Below are 17,432 nucleotides of genomic sequence, written 5' to 3'. Positions count from 1 at the left end.
GAACTGGGTATGCATGGTTGGTCAGTGGACATTCTACCCCTGACAACCCTGTGCCAGAAACGCACCGCGCCGCAGCACGCGTGTTTTTTTGGCGCATTGCTCCGCAACACACAACAAAAATCAGCATTAGACACTGCTTTGTGGTAAGTACCGCAACAACAAAAGGTGAGGTCAGGTTGCGCGGCGCCTTGACCGTTGCACAACGCAACAGGCGCAACAGCGCAAAAAAAACGTCAAATTGTAATTTTTGGGGCAGCAATGCAACAAATGTTGTTGCGGCCCAAAAAAACCATCAATTTGATGGTGCTTGTTGCGCGGCGGTTTGGGCACCAACCTAGAATTTGATTCTATGTTGTGGTGCGGTCAGAGTAACCGCAATGCAGGCGCAGTGCAGCATGCAACACCTGCATTGCTGGCCTAGGGTTGCCCCTGGTGAAGATTCCTGGGTAGACTTTTACTGATTTTCATTCTTCTGCAAACCAGAGAATGCAATCGTTGAGGCCTGGATTGTGACCTCTATTTCAATCAAAGCTTCTGGGATATTGTGGACAAAAAATCGGAATGTTTTGGCAACAGGTCCCACCAATACCGTTATGTGTGTGTCTGAAATTCTATTGTTATTTTCAGTATAACCAATAACTCAACATAATTTCCCTATCAGGTTTTATGTATTGATATTAGAAGCCCATCACAACCAGATAGATGGCAAAAGGAAAGCACCAATTTTGCTTTGCCCACAGAGGAGCGCATCCAGGCCACTGCGCAAGAGTTGGACAAAACTTGTGGGATTGGTCTAGCCCCAGATGAGGGAGTACATGAAGCAGTTGAGGTGGAGGCAGCTTAAAGTGGAGTTAGAGGGTTTATTGTGTCATTGCTGTCATTTGTTGTTTTGGCTTGCTATATTTCTTTGGGATTCATCATACGTTTGGTCATCCATACTGTTGAGATAGTCCTATGTGAAATTATGAAATATGTCCTGTGTAACAAATGTACTATTTGATTTCAGTTCTGCAAGACTACCTGTTGGCCTGTCAAGTCCTGCAAGACTTTCTGTTTCCATTGTCTCTGTGATAGCTCAACTTGTTACTTTGCTATATATTCTGCCTGGTTCAGCGGAGGAAAGTTGGCTTCTTCTTCACCTATCCTCTGTCTCTCATTATAATGTTCCAGGTAGGAAACTTTCTCTTTTACCTCTTCTCTCCTGTTTATCTATTTGATAAGTGAAATATAAACCCAAACCTTTCCTCTTTCTCTCATTACGCTGTTCCAGATTATTCAAAACACAAGACATACAACGGCTGTTTCCAACAGCGGAGAATCAATTGGAAAATGAAATTTGGAAAAAAACCTGGGTTTAGCACCAATGGGGCAGTGTAAGCTTAGCAAAAGGCCCACACTTGTGCATACTTGCAAGGCGTCAAGCAAGGGACTTGCAACAAGCTGGTATGCTTCATAACCTGAGAAATGTCCCTTTGGCAGGGAGCAATCTTGCAAGCTCTCTACACTTTTCCCTACCAAAGATTTTGGTCTGGACCAGAGACAAAAGTTGTTCTCCTCCTTCTTGCACACAATGTACATTAACTTATCCCTGAGGAATCAAAATATTTCCTCCTCTAAACAGATGCCAACATTTCTTTTCTCACTTTGCCTGTAACATGTAGCAACTGATGTGTCACTGCTGCAAGGTCCAAGTACATTGGCTTTATATGGTTTACACCCAACTCACACAATCTTAACTAAGTCCCCTGCGGAGCTTGGAAAGGTAAGAAACCTCTATCTTATGAGGAAGCCTCTGGTGTGAAGAGGTTTCAAACACCTCTTAAGCATTTTGACAACTGTGAATGGTCTCACTGAACCTGATGTGATGTGCTCACTGTAGCTTCTTCTTTTGGAGTATGCTTTGTTTGTCTGTTCATGCTTGTAGCAATTATTGGAGATGAATCAAAACATCCATCCTTTGACTGCATATCTGACTACATGATGATTTATTGCAATTCTTCATTTACTCAGAATGCTGGGTCTGGTCCAAAACAATACAATTAAAGTGAGAAAAGAAACTTTGGCTCTTGTTGAAAGGAGGAAATATTTTGAACCCTTGGAGGAAAATTATGGTACATTGTGCACAAGAAAGAACAACCTTTGTCTTTGGTCCAGACCAAAACTTTTTTTGGTAGGGAAAAGTGTAGAGAGTTTGCAAGATTGCTCCCTGAAAATTAAGGGGCATTTCTCAGGTTATGGAGCATACAGGTTTGTTGTAAGTCCCTTGCTTAATGCCTTGCAAGTATGCGCAAGCATGGGACTCTTGCTAAGTTTAGGGGCAGTGTGATTTAACTCAAGTTGCACAACCAGTCATTCTTCCCGCATTGGCAAGCCCAAAAATAAGAGATACTAAACCAATAGTGGTGCTCAAAGTAGAACTGGTTTCAAGAAAATCCAGTTGACCCAGTTGCTTTTTGGCAGTAACTTGGTGTCTCAAGTTGACATTTGTTGACAGCTCACGGCCAGAAAGTCAGCTGGGTTGAACGGGGTTTTTGAAACCGGTTCAACTTTGAACACCACTAATGTCAATAACACCAGGTTTGACACAGTGTAGACTTGAGTGTTTTATTCATGTACCTCACCTGCAAAACTTAATGGTGGGTTAACTGGGGCTAAGCCACCATTTGTAGACCAAAACACAGGGTTTGTGGTGTATACATTTGAGATATTTTCATTCAGGTGAGGAGTGAGACTAATAATTGAATCTATTAACTGACCTTTCCACACTTGTTGGTCAAGATCAAAAAAGGAAGGATTTGCACCGTGTGCAGTACCCTTCGATGTGTTGTGAATGTACTTATTCATCTTAACATTGATGTCCATGAGAAGTATCATAATACAATACTCGATCTTTTACAAACAAAATTCTGATAATGCTAAAATGACGAGATAAAAGCAAACTACAACTAAAAAATTCAAAGCTAGTCTTTTCATACGTTACTGAGAACTGATACTGTTAGAAGAGAAACACCGCAGACGAGATTGAGAAAGCAAGAGATGGAAAAAAAGAAAGCCAAAGAGGAGATTTTATTCAAGAACAACTACAAATGAATAGTCAAAACACCTGTACTCTATCCTGCCTAGAACTGCAAGAAACATAAACTCAAACTGATAAGAGAAAAAGAAAGAACTACCAAGTGTTTGGTTGAACTGGCGTACGACTGAGTACCTGAGATTTTGGTACTTTCAGTAATGTTTCATCCATGAAGTCTTCCCTTGTTGCCTCGCATACTTCTGCCAACCAGTATGGATCTTCTTCCGGCTCCGTGAGATACAACAAAGGAATTGATCTGTTAGGCTCCATGACCGGGTTCAATGATTCATGGTAAACAGCCTTCTCCTTCTGTGGTCCGGTGGGTGATGGGTTGAGTGATGATGATACTGAAGGGTATGTGGAAGTCGGACTACTTGTTCCATTGATCGAAGTCCGGGGTGCTGGTGGAGGAGACATCAATAACTCCAATGCCAACTTCAACGCCTCGCCTTCAGTGTATCTCTTCGGTTCCTAAGGTTTGATGATCACGGGATAAAGACCGAAGTAGATCAGGATCTGACCACATAGGATAAGGTGAAAAATTAGAGAGATATGTTACGTTACGTACATTGACCTTTCGTGGAGATGACTTCAGGACCATGTCTCTGCCGGTGTACATATCTATTACAAATTCTTCCAAACTCATCGTCTTCTCCGGCCTGGAACGAGTTGATGATCGAATCTCAGGTTGTGTGATCCTGGCTCGCTTGATGTTAGCCCTTGAAGTGGCATTCGAAACGCAGACAGACTTCTAGAATTGAGGCAAGAGAACGTTGAGATAAGTTTGATAAAATTTAATCATTGAATATGATCTTATAAGCTACGAAGATGACCTACCTCGACATGAGTAATGGGACGTTTCCTCGAGACTTCCTTACCATACATAGAATCAAGGAAAGCGTCGAAGCAGCTCATGGTGGTAAGTAGAAGCAGGGAGGAAATGAAGATTAAAAGAAACACTTGAAAGAGAGTCGATCTCGAGTGATGATTTGATTGAAAATTTGAACCCAAGAGCTAAAACAAGAAATTGATGCTTAAAGGTATGATTGATGGTTCGAGATCAAGAGATGCAAGGTGAAGGTTGACGGTAAATGTGCTGAGGAAGAGTAAGAGAAAGAAAAGAAGCACTCTGTTCAAATAGCAACATCTCATTAGTTTGTACCCCAAATTCTAAATCTGATCATGAAAAATTTGATAGATTAGTTGACATTGAAATCACAAAATGGCCGTTGGATGTTCCTGATCAAGGGCATAATGGATATTGTTTTTGGAGATGCTTGACGGAGATGGCTTATCGAGATAACGGACGATTGTATCAACTTGCTAAGTTTTCAGATGCAGATATGACAACGACAATCTTGGAACCCAACGTAGGTTTTGCTCAAATTGCCTCTGGTTGAGATCAACTGGAGAGGTTGTAGGATATGCTGATAAGCGAAACCACAGACATTAATCAGCAAGTGGTCAGCGCCCCAAATTAGGCGTATGGGGCGCGCTTATCCTATAGAGCTTTCTGAGCCTTAAAGTCAAGCGCTCCAGTACCCCTGCTTGACATGAAGTCCATCATCATCAGAATAGATTAACAAGGTCAACCCGAGTTTAAAAAGTTCAACTGTGTGTGCTCAAACAAAGAGAAGCTCCGAGCAGTATCCTGCGGTAAGTTAGTCAACTTAACAGCAAGTCATGAAGAGTATCTTAATGCAATACTCTATGTTTACAAAAGAAGATCTGATAATGATTAAATGCCAAGACAAAGGCTATCTACTATTCAAAAACGAAAGCTAATGTTTGATACATCACTGAGTACAAAGACTATTAGAAAAGAACACAGTAGAGTAAGTTGGGGAAAAAACAGAAATGAAAATAACTGAAAAATTTGTTCAAGAGGCAACTAAGATAAAAAATTGAAACAGAAACACTTCTACATCATTGTACAACTTATCACTTCAAAAAACATGAACTCAGTCTGTAGCGCGAGGAGAAGAAAAAAAGAAAAAGCTACCATGAGGGTGGAAGAGGATATCTGTCAAACGAAAAGAACTCCTGAATTAAGATCACCCATTATCTTTCTATTTTCATTTTGTTCTTGTTGAGAGTTCGGATGGGTTAGTTGAAGTAGATTCTGTTCAACCTTGTGTTCTCCCTTTGTTTGCTTCGATGTTCTCAGATTACGCCAACCGGTATGGAACTGCCGTCGGTAAATTTTCGTAAAGCAACGGCATTGAATAATCACGCTCTATGACTGGGCCAAATGTCCGATGAGATGAAAATACCGTCGTCTCGGGTGGTTCAGTTTGAGATGGTGCGAGTGACGCCGGAATTAAAGGTTGAGATGTAGTAAGGATACTTTGATGTGCATTCATCAAAGTAGGAGAAATCATCTGAGACTCCAATGAGCCATACAGAACTTCATGACCATATGACCGAGGCATCGGGTTTCTCCTCTCTATTGCTGGATTGGAAGGCCGATCATGAGGATATGATGCCACATGCCTAAATGGCACCGTTGGCGATGGGTCACGTGATGAAGGGAGCGAAGGATAAGAGGTTGAAGGGCTACATTGACTTCCGTTCATCAAAACAGGAGTTGTAGATGTAGGCGACATCAATAACTCCAATGCCAACTTCAGTTTGAACGCCTCGAATTCTTCATCCCTAGCCCTGGTCTGGTACTAATGATGAAATAAATTGATAAGAATAGATGAGACTCTGATCAAATAGGATGAGTACAAACACTCCAAAGATCGGTCACATACGTTGATAGTTTGATAAGAACTTTGTACCACCTCTCTCCTACTGCCGACAGACATGCCCGGCGCGAAGTCTTGCGTACTCGTCGTCATTCCTGTGTTGTGATACACCAACCTTTGAGGCTGTGTATGGAATACATTTTGAGCTCGACGTGGTGCAATTTGGGTACTGTTGATGTACGCCATGCGGGTCTGATGAGGAAAGCAGACCGCATTCTAAAGGTTGAGAAGATTTTTTTACACAATGTTAGTGGGAATCAGGTTTGGAAGGTAGTTGAACTTGAGGTAAGAAGATTACCTACCTCGACACTTCTTGGGTACAATCCTTGCACCAGAGATCCCCTACTGCCAGCATACATACCCAGCGCGAAATGTTGGGTGTTTTGATAGCTCGGTGTCACTCCTGTGCTATGGTTTATCAAGTTTTGAGGTTGAGCGTATGTCCAAATCTGAGGTTGAGGTGGCGCAACTCGGGCACGCTTGATATGAGCCCTGGGAGTCTGGTTGGGAGCGTGAACGGAGTCCTAGAATTGAAGGAATGAAACATCGAGACAATGTTGGTAAAAATCAGGCTTCGAACACAATACAAGTGACGAAGATTACCAACCTCTACATGATCAAAGGTACGTTTACGAGAAGCTTCTTGAACAGAGATCGAGTCATGGGAAGCGTTGGAGAAGCTCATGATGGTAAAGTTGAGGCGTTAAAGTTGAAAGATAAAGTCGAAAGGAGATCGAGCTGATGCAAACCGATAAGATGAATAAACCCTTCAACTCAAGAAACAAGATAAGAAACTGTGATGATATAGGTTGTAATGGTTATAGAAATATCTCGACTGTGATATATTGTTTAAATTGAAAATCGATAATGATATAATATCAAGAAATGTGTGGTGAATGTCAAAGGCAATAAATGTCTAAGGAAGAGGAAGGAATCGAATACTTCATCCAACGTAGGCCGTTTCTTGTACCCTGAAATCCACAAAATCAGTTGATGGTCAACATCAGAATTCCAGGATGTGCCAAATGACCATGTTCCTGATTATTGACCCAATGGACAGATTTATTTCAAGATTGTTAAAGGAGATAGCTTTCCATCCTTTAAAAATTATAAATCATTCAACCATTTGATGCGCATATCGAACACCAAGTTGCAATACTAAACGTTTGCTTGGTACCTGATTTGAAAACATGAGTTTGAATCTCAAGTTGTGTTCTGCGAATACCCAAGAAAGTGCTATTTCAAAAGTTTTGCTCTGCAAATCAGAAAGAAAAGTACTTTTCAATGAGTCTGCTTCGACAAAGACCATTGAAGTGAAGTTTGATATCATCATCCAATCCCAAGAAAATAATATCTGGTAAAAAACCTGCATACCGCGAAAAAAAATTCAACTTAAACAGCAGCAAAAAGAGCCCTATCTGAGCCTAGATGGATTAGAGGTTAACATTATCCACAAATGATCTGAACCAAGTCCTTATCTATGTGCTCAAGTGCTTTGACCTTCTGAGTGGAATGTGTAATGGGTACAATGGGAATTTGTCTGATGATCAGAGTGGAGATGACACTAACAGTATTGTTCACCACAGCTCTTGCACAGACGTTAAAGAATCCAAATAAAGATGTTTGAATGTTATCATTGCTTTAATTTCAGTTATTCAAGAAACTGCAATTGGTTAGAAATCGTACAAAGATATTCGAAAAGTTTGTTTTTAACGAGTGTTGAGTAAATTTTATGACTCGTGCAATTGGACCATTGCATTTGATATCTACTTCCTGCAAAACACGTGAAGAAATCAGTACATAAGAGATGATATGTGTGGTATATACCAATAAACCGTTTTGAACGAGCCACAATTTCATCCGATGTTAGTTCGCGAGTCATAGTGGAATGATAAACATTCGAGTTGTGGTAATGCTGAGAGTAATCTTGATATCGAGTCTGGATTGTAAGTTCCAAATCCTGATTTTCCAATTGTATTTAAATGAAATTCTAATGATGTTAATTTTTGGGTTATTTTAAAAGCCTCAATTCATTAAGAAGAAGCTCCTTCCTGAAGAATTTATAAAATTAAAGTCTTTAGATTTTTACAGACGAATTCCATCGATTTTGACTATTGATTCACTGAACCCAAAGGTGATTTAGATATACCTATGAAGGAGGAAAAGTTAAAGAAATTTCAGTTGATAGTACTCCAGAAAGCCTTTTTGAGAGAATTATGACAAAAACGGAAATCATCGACATTCTTGAATGACTTACCTTCTTTTTCTGAAAATACCATAGTTCTTTAATAGTAAGGTTTTTTACCATGACAACAAGAATGAAGTCAAATGAAGTCATCATTCCAATTGTCTTATCAATCTTGCACGTCTGGTTTTATCTATAGCGATCGTTTCAAAATAAAATCGTATAACGGCTGTCGACCAGGGTTTTGAAATTGATCTCAAGTTGATCAGTTCAGTATACGACGATTTTCTGAGGTAAGGTTCGGTAGCGGTTGAATGATCGAATTGAACTTTTTTTTGGTTACTTCTTGACAAATTCTCGTAAGACTTGAGTGATGACCTTTGATGGTAATCCATTGTATTCATCATCGTATGACTTTGAATTGAGTTGCTATTTGAGAGATGAATTACTTCTTTAGAACTACAATTTTGAGCATTTCGATAAAAAGTTAATGAAAGCGTTGAGCAGCTGCTGAGAACATTCAAATCAACTACTATCAATATCCTTCCTCTCAGTTAATTACTCTGAAATTCGTTACGAAATGTAACAAAAAAATGGTGTTAAGAATGAAATCTTGACGAACCAGATCCCAGCTTCATTTCGATTACAATACAATCTGGATTGCTTTATTCAAATCAAACAAATACAATCAAGGCTGTACAACTTTTTTTGCTTCGGGTTTCTTTAAAACCAAGGAAGAAGTGACAAGACATTATATGAAGGAACGAAATTGAAAGTTTTCACCAAAAACAAACAACGAATTCTAATCAAACTTTTGCATTGAATTTTGATTAACTGATTTAACTGAAGGGAATTTACTAAATTCTTGCATGGGTTTTGTGTATTCTTCGGACTTGCTAGAATTCATATATTGAACATTGAGACGGGTTTATAGATTTTAGAAAAGTTGTAGTAAGTGAACTTGATGATCTACGAGTTCATTGGACCATTGAGTTTATAGTCCAGTTCCTGATAAATGAAGGAATCAAGGTATCAGTATGAATCTTCAAACCCTTTACTTTTGAGCCAATTGGGGTGAGATCGACATTTGTAAAAAGAAATCATCACACACCATAGTTTTATCCCAAGAGGAATCCTCTACAAGACGAGATTGGACTCCATTTGCATCAAGGAACCTAACTAAATGAGGATTAATCCCTTTGTGTTTAAAAAGTGGATTTCCAACAAAAAAGATATATTTAACATTCGGTAAACTTTTAAAAGCGTTTCCACCAGCAAATCTTAATGCATCTAACCATGATTCTTCACTTGCAAATAAGTCGGTAACAACCGTTCTAAGATTCTTTAACATTGGTACGTTTAACCAATCGATCTCTCGCATAAAATGTCCAGGACAATGTTGAGAAGCGAGAACTCTTAATTTTGGAAACTTAAGATTCGTGATATCTTCCTTGATTTGATCGGTAAATGAGAGTGTAAAAAGACCTTCTAATGTATCTTTAACCGGTTCCAATACTTCAATTAGGCTTCCAGGATCTTCACTAGTCGGAAATAGTTGAATACTTTTTAAAGTGTTTTTTGAGTATTGAGTAATACTAGAGAGACCTTTTAGATCATCACCATAGGTAGATGAAAGATGACGCAAGTTCGATAAGGCTGGAGGTTTTAAAACTAAATCCTCAAAGATTGAACTAGGATGAATGATTAAGACTTCAAGTTGAGGTATCGCAGAAAGTAAATCAGATATCGAATTCGTATCATAAGCTCCACCTTTCAAATCGTGATACGAGTATAAAAGAGTTAATGATTTCAAATCTTTAATCGTTCCGATAGCTTTGAGTAAATCAAGAGAAACTCCCATGCAACTGACAAAGCGGAGGGTCAGAGTGGTCAAGTTGGAGCCAAGTAAATCGATTAATCGTGTTACTTGACTCATTGAAAGTGGCGGTAAGAGTTTATGATCTGAAGTAGCCATCGAGGAAAGGTCTAGTGAGCACTTCAGCATGCTTTATGTCATCCAACCGTCAAAAACTTACCATTACCTTTCTCTGACTCTTCATCTTCCCATTCTGAATCTCCATCATCTTCTTTTAACTCTTCTATCTCTGCTTTTTCTCCTTTTCCTTCTTCTTCTGATTCTTTCACTTTCTCATCTTCTGTTGAATACCAAATTCGTTCAATCACAAGTGTTTTAACAGGAGAAAATGAAGGAGGTCCGAATAAGTCATGATTCCAATTATTCAATATTCTTTTTGCGTGTTCTGAATGATTTATGGATATCTTTTGAAAATGAAATACTAAGACTGCTTCAGACCAAACTTTTGAAATTAGTCGTAATTTTAATAATTCTTTTGAGCTTGTTGGATTAGGTTCAACATTCTCGATTGATTGTTTCATAAACTCTTGTAAGATTTGATTGATCACATCTGTTGGTAAAGGTTTGATTGATTTCATGATGTTTGCTAAGTTCTTGTTCTTTGTTTTTGTTCTTCTTGACCGGAATGGTGTGTTGAATGGTTCATCGATCGAAAGCTTTCACATGATTTGTTTGTTAATGTCACATTTGATTCATTGAGAGGATATTGGTGGATGGCATTCATTTCGCTTGCTACATGAGTTTGTCCTTCTGCAAAACCATAAGATGAGTACCTTTGATAAAAGAGTATGATGAAATCAAGAGAGGAGAAAAGCCAACCAAAGGACCAGCAAAGAAGTGTGACCCAGACCATCAATTAAAAAAATTGAAAACTATTGCTCTTTCAACCCTTCTTTTTGAATTTAATCCCAATCAAATGTATCATTACCAAGGAGGCTAGTCACCATCAAGTTGCTCTTATGTGATTCATTAGTTGGAGTGTGTGCCATAACTTTAAGTATATCTAAGGCTAAATTATGTATCCTCATATCATCTGTGCATGTTCATCACATTCTGAGAATCCTTCTTCCCACAAACTATTATACCACTAAAGACTCAAGATCTAGAAATCCAATAGATTTTGACTGTGGTTTGGGGGGGGCAAAAGGGGGGTAAGCTGGTAGGTATCCCACAAGTTCCTTACCATAATGCACATGTTGAGTTAAGAACATACCACATGGTTAGCAGCTTTTTGACCCAGGGACAGTGGGTGTGTTTTAAAAGACTTGATAAGAAGTTGAAGAAAGAGAGAGAGGAGAAAAAAGTCTCCTTGAAGAGTTCTAGGAGAAGGCTAGAGGGTAGATGGTGGGAGAGTGGGTGAATGCAGAGTGAACATTCTCACACTCTCCCCCCAGACCCCTCTAATGCCATAGGTTACCTTGGCTTCACATATGCCCTCTCTACTCCCATTACTTGGCTTTTCCTCCATAATGGAATACAGAGATACTTGTCCAGGCTCTGGGAATCCCCGGGTAAGTTGTGCTTTCTTGTGTTATGTGACCAATCAATGTGGTACAGCTCTTTCTTGCATGCACATGTTGCATTGCCATTGCTGTGCAGCCATTCAGAAAAAAAGGAAAAGGGAAAGCCCAGCAGTCAGCTCCAAACATCAATTCTGCAGGCATGAACCACTGAGCAGATTCTAACTTGACAGGCATCTTTTGCCCTTGTTGCCTTTGAATCACAGTATTGTCAAAGAAATCATCCTTCATTATGATTATAAATGACTTGCAGTTCAACCTGCCAGGATTGACTTGCACTTACACCATAGCTGTAAAGTCATTAACTGATACATCTTGCTGATAGTCTTGAGTCTTGAATCTCAATTGGATCTTTTGAAAACAAGCAATGCAGCTCAATGAGACTCACAACAATTTTGTAAATGTTGCATGATGAAACATTTATTTTGATAATGCTTGATGAACAACAAACAAAAAGTATCTCTACAGACTCTGTGGACTGAAAGAGAAATTTCAATCAGGTCATGATTCTGAAGAAGATTCCAAGACTTTCATTCTTGTGATATAAGTTTGAGCTCCCGACCGGCACAGGGGGGGAATAAGTTGAAGCATGAATCATTTCAAAGTAACTCTTGATATCTCTAGGTTGTAAGCAAGCACACTGCTTGCTATTCATGTCTCTCAATTCATGGTGATCAGAGGGTGCAAATGACATGTCTTCAAAGTTTTGTAAAGCAGATTTCCTGAGGATCGAATTTGGCTTCAAACCTTGAGAACTCTTCAGACAGAATCCCAGAAGTTCAAGCCTTGATAAGATCTGAATGCCGCTTCAAAGCAGATCATCGCACGCGTCCCACAAACTATTAGCACTTCGTGCAGGCTGAAGGAAGAACGCATTCACTGGTCAACAACAGGACTTGCTAGAGCGTTTTGAGTTCGACTCACTTATGAACTCCTGGCTAGCTGGGTACTGCTTGCAATTATATTGATTAAAGCCCGGGTTAGTACAAGCTGGAAATTTGACCCGCAGTTCGAGGTCAGCAGTGGCAGAGGTAAATCGCATACTACAGGAAGAACGGAAAGAAATGACGCACTGTAGGCTTTGGTATTAGAGTCCCATTCGTAATATGAACAATCTTGTTTGCTGGGTCCCGAATTGTCTTTAACCCAATAGCAGTCAGTCATCTTCACAAATTGAAGACCTAGATTTACATTCAGAAGATCAATATTCACTGGTAAGTTTTTGATCATGCAAAGAAGGGTTGGTTTCTTTTAGAGTACCTACCGTGAGGATTGTGACAAGTTTTATAAGTGCATCCGGTTTGCGATTTAAGCGATTCGGTATCACCGCACACTTGAGAAGTCAAAACATTCAGAATCAAGTTACTTGTGAAGTCGGATCAAGGCGGCGAGGAAAAAGAAGAGTTAATTACTGGCTTGACCATTCTGTTGACTAAAAAAGTAACGACAAGATTTTGCAAAAGTGCCCAGACCAAAGGTAGAGAATAAGACGACGATCGTAAGTAGAGACTTTTGAAGAAACATCTTGATAATAATATGAGGAGGTGAATGTCAATATAGGGGTGTGAAGCAGAAAATAGTTGGGTGTTAGGTACTTGATGAGAGGTGAATGACTGCCTTTAAACACCTTCGACTGCACCTAAGGCTGTCCTCAGATAAGTGAAGCATGAGATGGCGTTGACTCCAGTGAACAGACCATTCAATGGCAAAACCCTTCTTCCGGGACGGCTTTCTTCATCCACAAGGTAACTCAGAAATTGATACTCCAATTATTGGAGTATCGCTGGAATTGTACGAAAGTGTCTCGGGCGAAAAATGACCCGGCCACCGCCGGTTGTATGTATCAACTCTGCCATGCGTAAGGCCGCTTCGCTTCGGAGGGTTGCCGTTTCTCATCTCCTTTGAAAGAAAATAAATCAAGAGTACCAACAACCCTACCATCCAGTCTACATGCCTCACAGAACGTTATCAATAATGCCGAAGATGAATTGCCTGATAAAATCTTGCGAAACCTACCACCATCACAGCAGCAGCAAAAGATGGCTATGTACATGGTTTGATTGGCTTTCAAGAGTGACAAACAATAGTCAGAGACACTATCAGAATTCACTAAGAGCAGAGATGGCCTCAGAGATGCCATCAGCCAATGATGATCCCAATTCTGCACGTCCGCCATCAACGCACATGGGTTCTATTGGTTGTCCTCAGTTTCGTCGTCGCGATCCACCCTGATTCACCTTAGCCTAACAAAGCCCTTGCTATCCATCGCCTACAAATCGCATCTTCAATTCACTGACATGAGGAACCGCGCTTGCTCTGCCGGCCATCACAATGCCTATCAGTGGCAAAACCCGTCTGAGCACCTTGATCCTCACTGACGGTAACTCCCTGACCAATCAAAACACCAACAACGTGGCTTGAGGTGAGAGTCCTATTTTGCATCGTCCCATGTCACTCCCTCGATCTGTTGACAAAGATCAAGTTGATTTGATCACTGATCGGTCTGGCCAACTTGGCTCTGTCGATGAACGATCACGAACCCATTCTTCCAGGCATTTGGCGGGACGCTCTATGGATCTATCCATGTCTTTTTCCTCATCAGATCCTGACCGCTTGGGGTTCGATGTTTCTCAATCTCTGATCAAATTAAGTCAAGACTGCGATCATCCCCCCTCAACGCCTTCTCTTGAACACCTCACATCGGAATTCCAGGCGACTATCGATGCTATCGGGGATTGCTTTCTCATCTTTAATTCAATCCATATGAGTAGTGATATAGTATTAGCTTTGTTGCTTATGTGTGATGAGAAATCAAATTGTTGTTTCTGTTTATTGGCTCAGTTTTTCCAAATAGAACCATTCCTAGCTTTTCACTTCAATTGGATCAATCTTAGAAGTATAAATCCAGTCTAAAGAAGGTAATCATGAGCGCTTTCGCCGCGCCCTCGAATTGAGGAGATGACATAACTAAACGAGATGTGTGGTCTTGATTTGTTGCGGTGATTTCGGTGTTGGATAAAATTTGAGGCCTTCCAGGCATCGATCAAATCACGAATGGATTCCACTTCCCGAATCTTCTGATCCTTCAGCCAAATGTCTCGGACATATCAGGACGAAAGACGTAATATATAGACCGGGTCCAATGGCAAGTCAAGAAGCAAGTACCCCACCAGCTTACCGGTCTTTCCGTGCCCATCTACAACTGGATGTCTTTCAAAACCCACCTCAAGATATTGGTGATGTGCATCACACTGTCTGTTCTTATGAAGATAAGCTCAGTCAGCGGCCTAGATTGTCCCGGTGGGTTCGATCCGGGGAGCCCAGCATGTGAGTCTGTTCTTTTATTTCGACTATTGTCTGTATCTGATCCAACGTTTTCTGGTTCTCACAAAGCTTGTATTCAGGATGTTCAAGGGTATTCAAGATACGATTGCCCGTATGAAACTTGCGGCCACGCTGGTGGAGTCGTCTCCTAACTCTCTATCTTACATATATGATGTTCACGTGTGATTCTTCTGTGGATTTGACGACAACAGGACATAAGTGGGTTTGGATGTCCAATTGCGTGCCTTACCCGGATGGCTCCGGATTCAGTAACCAAAAATGCGAGAAGTACAACTACCTTCGTCCAGGTCTTTACAGTCAGTACTTGTCTCTTCATCTTCTTATTGTTCATATTCATTGGGTTGATCAAATCCTTTGGTTAAATCATCTCCATGGACCTGTCCATTTTGTGGTACACATCTATTTAGCTTGTGAAAACCATGGCGGTTACACTTATCAGTGTTTTCACAAGCTTGGTGATAGACCAGTCATATGTAAGTCAAGTCTTGATGATTGTGAACAAGTTGAGGAAATGTGTTGTTGATGTCATCTGCTTTGCTTTTGACTCGTAAGCTTGTGAGAATTGTACAAAACGCTAGGGCCCTCACGTGGCTGGAAGATTATCGCAATTGTCACCAAATGTTGGAAACTCTTCATCTTTTGCGGCGTTGGAGTTGATAAAGACTTGTGGTACATATCTTGTTGGTCCAATCTGTATAACAGGTCCTATGTGTTACCCCACTTACTCACAAAGTTCAGACTATTCCCAGAAGAATAGGACTGGTAGTCTGTTGAGGAATTTTTCTAATGTCTTATACATATATATACAAGGAGTGTACCAAATCTTTAAGTCTATATAAAAGTGCTTGAAAATCTTGCTGGTCTTAGGCCAAAGTTGAGGTATAAGTCCTAAGCCCCTCCTCAAGAGCCAAGATGGCCATGCTGGAAGAGGGGCTTAGTTAAGCTTATGGAATTTGTAACTTTCTAGTGGAAAACTTTGCTCACAATGAAAATCTTTTGATAACTTTCAGAAAAGCAATATATAATATACTCACTTCTCCTCTGTTGTTCTTGTCCAACTCAACTTCTTGTCTCATCATGTGGAAGATCTTTTTGCATCCACCAACATCCCTTCTAGAGCAGTGCCAAATTTCTTTATTGGCCATTGAAAAAATTGTTGTAGCTATGAAAACATCAAGTTGAATGCATAATCAGTCTAGTGCTTATCACAATTAACTTTTGACCAGCAGCCAAACCTCACCAACTACATTTAAGATGAAGGCCAATAGGAAAAGAGGTTTGATCAAGAATGAGCTGAGGAAGAGTAAAAACTCTCTCCCTCTGGTTCATTTCTGAAAATGTCCACCTTTTGAACTGAAATGAGTCACTCATATGCACTGGAGTTAGCAAACCAAAGTATGAATTTATTCAAAGAGATAGAAAATCCAGCTTGAATTGGAAATGAGGTAAAAAAATACCCAGATTCTGCCCTTCCAACCAGAACAGAATAGATTTATGTGTTTTGAGTACCAAATGATTTTCTACAACCTCTCCTGCACAAGTTGAACAGACTTTCTTAAATTCCAGGTGTCAAGAACACAGGTCCTTGATCTGTACTTTGAGGTCAAACAACTTCAGTGGATCACACTGCAGGAATGATCAAGTTCAAAACCCAGCTGAGATGAGCTGGGATGTCTGAGTCCACAACTTTTCTCAATTGCAAATTTTCTCCACCACTTGTTCACATTGAGTTCACAGGTTTCCCTCAAGATACCCTCTGCTATACCAGTCCTAACTGTGAGGGTAGTGACTCTTTTGAAGGAGGCTACTCTCACTAAATGTGGTACTAGGACTAGGTAGATGATGGATTATAATAAGTTATTATTATATTTCAAGATATAACTAATTACAAGAAAGGATGGAGGAGGAGAGGTAGATGAGAGGTAGATGATAGGGATGGATGTTGATTAAACAACTAAGAGTCTGCTGGGACAAATCCTGGCAGACTACAGTTAGTTGACTCTTTAAGAAGAGGTTTTAATTTACAATTTGATATTATACTGAGAACTGGATCCCAAAGTTCTCCAGTATCCCTTCAGTAACAGGATAAAGGGTGATTATAAAGATCACTATCTTGGTTATCACTTAGAGGTCACCAACCTGATGGTTATTAGCTTAGAGGTCACCAACCTATTGGTTATTAACTTGGAGGTCACCAACCTATTGGTTATTAACTTGGAGGTCACCAACCTGAGATTGTTACTACTTGGGGAAAGTAGAGGATCCAGGAGTGAAGTGTACTTACTAGGATCTAGTCAGGAAAGATCAAGGTGAATAGAATGAATCACTAGTATTACTATTTGTAATACTCTTGATATTTATTCTAATTGAACTCTTGATAGTTCTTTAGAAATTGGTATGTATAAACTTGGTTTCTTCTCTGAGGATGAACTGAGTTTTGGTTTATATATTCAGCTCTCTAAACCTAATATTGTGATATACACAAGTGTTACAATATTAGGTTTATAATTATTATTTTATTATTTTTATAATTACTTACACTTAATGTTATGTTCAGTAATCATTAAGTGTATTAATGCTATATAAGCATTTTTAACTCTTGATACTGAGTTATGAGATGTCACTATTGTTTTTTGTATGTAATCTTATATGTTACATATTAGTTCTTGATTACGTATATATG

General features: G+C 39.8%; 5 protein-coding genes across 5 annotated transcripts; 1 reads left to right on the top strand and 4 right to left on the bottom strand.

The window, feature by feature from the left end:
* Positions 1 to 3,169: 3,169 nt before the first annotated feature.
* Positions 3,170 to 3,988, bottom strand: MELLADRAFT_60034 (uncharacterized protein; the record flags this gene model as incomplete). The annotated part of the gene is made up of 3 exons (XM_007405563.1): positions 3,170 to 3,544; positions 3,642 to 3,824; positions 3,911 to 3,988. 3 exons carry the CDS (start codon positions 3,986 to 3,988, stop codon positions 3,170 to 3,172), a joined length of 636 nt encoding a protein of 211 aa, XP_007405625.1.
* Positions 3,989 to 5,241: 1,253 nt separating this feature from the next.
* Positions 5,242 to 6,508, bottom strand: MELLADRAFT_60033 (uncharacterized protein; the record flags this gene model as incomplete). The annotated part of the gene is made up of 4 exons (XM_007405562.1): positions 5,242 to 5,745; positions 5,830 to 6,039; positions 6,126 to 6,347; positions 6,431 to 6,508. 4 exons carry the CDS (start codon positions 6,506 to 6,508, stop codon positions 5,242 to 5,244), a joined length of 1,014 nt encoding a protein of 337 aa, XP_007405624.1.
* Positions 6,509 to 8,718: 2,210 nt separating this feature from the next.
* MELLADRAFT_74138 (uncharacterized protein) lies at positions 8,719 to 9,446 on the bottom strand (the record flags this gene model as incomplete). Its single annotated transcript, XM_007405561.1, has 2 exons — positions 8,719 to 9,016; positions 9,120 to 9,446. 2 exons carry the CDS (start codon positions 9,387 to 9,389, stop codon positions 8,978 to 8,980), a joined length of 309 nt encoding a protein of 102 aa, XP_007405623.1.
* A 2,800-nt stretch (positions 9,447 to 12,246) lies between these two features.
* MELLADRAFT_124158 (uncharacterized protein) lies at positions 12,247 to 12,928 on the bottom strand (the record flags this gene model as incomplete). The annotated part of the gene is made up of 5 exons (XM_007405560.1): positions 12,247 to 12,263; positions 12,329 to 12,394; positions 12,478 to 12,585; positions 12,669 to 12,737; positions 12,817 to 12,928. 5 exons carry the CDS (start codon positions 12,926 to 12,928, stop codon positions 12,247 to 12,249), a joined length of 372 nt encoding a protein of 123 aa, XP_007405622.1.
* A 1,682-nt stretch (positions 12,929 to 14,610) lies between these two features.
* On the top strand, positions 14,611 to 15,327 carry MELLADRAFT_123833 (uncharacterized protein; the record flags this gene model as incomplete). Its single annotated transcript, XM_007405646.1, has 5 exons — positions 14,611 to 14,731; positions 14,798 to 14,863; positions 14,941 to 15,045; positions 15,157 to 15,222; positions 15,302 to 15,327. The coding sequence occupies 5 exons, from the start codon at positions 14,611 to 14,613 to the stop codon at positions 15,325 to 15,327; spliced, it is 384 nt and encodes a 127-aa protein (XP_007405708.1).
* Positions 15,328 to 17,432: the final 2,105 nt, after the last annotated feature.

This window comes from Melampsora larici-populina (genome assembly GCF_000204055.1).
Source record: "Melampsora larici-populina 98AG31 unplaced genomic scaffold MELLAscaffold_4, whole genome shotgun sequence".
Taxonomy (NCBI): domain Eukaryota; kingdom Fungi; phylum Basidiomycota; class Pucciniomycetes; order Pucciniales; family Melampsoraceae; genus Melampsora; species Melampsora laricis-populina.
Note: the sequence above shows the minus strand (reverse complement) of the source record. Positions and strands in the feature narration are given on the sequence as shown.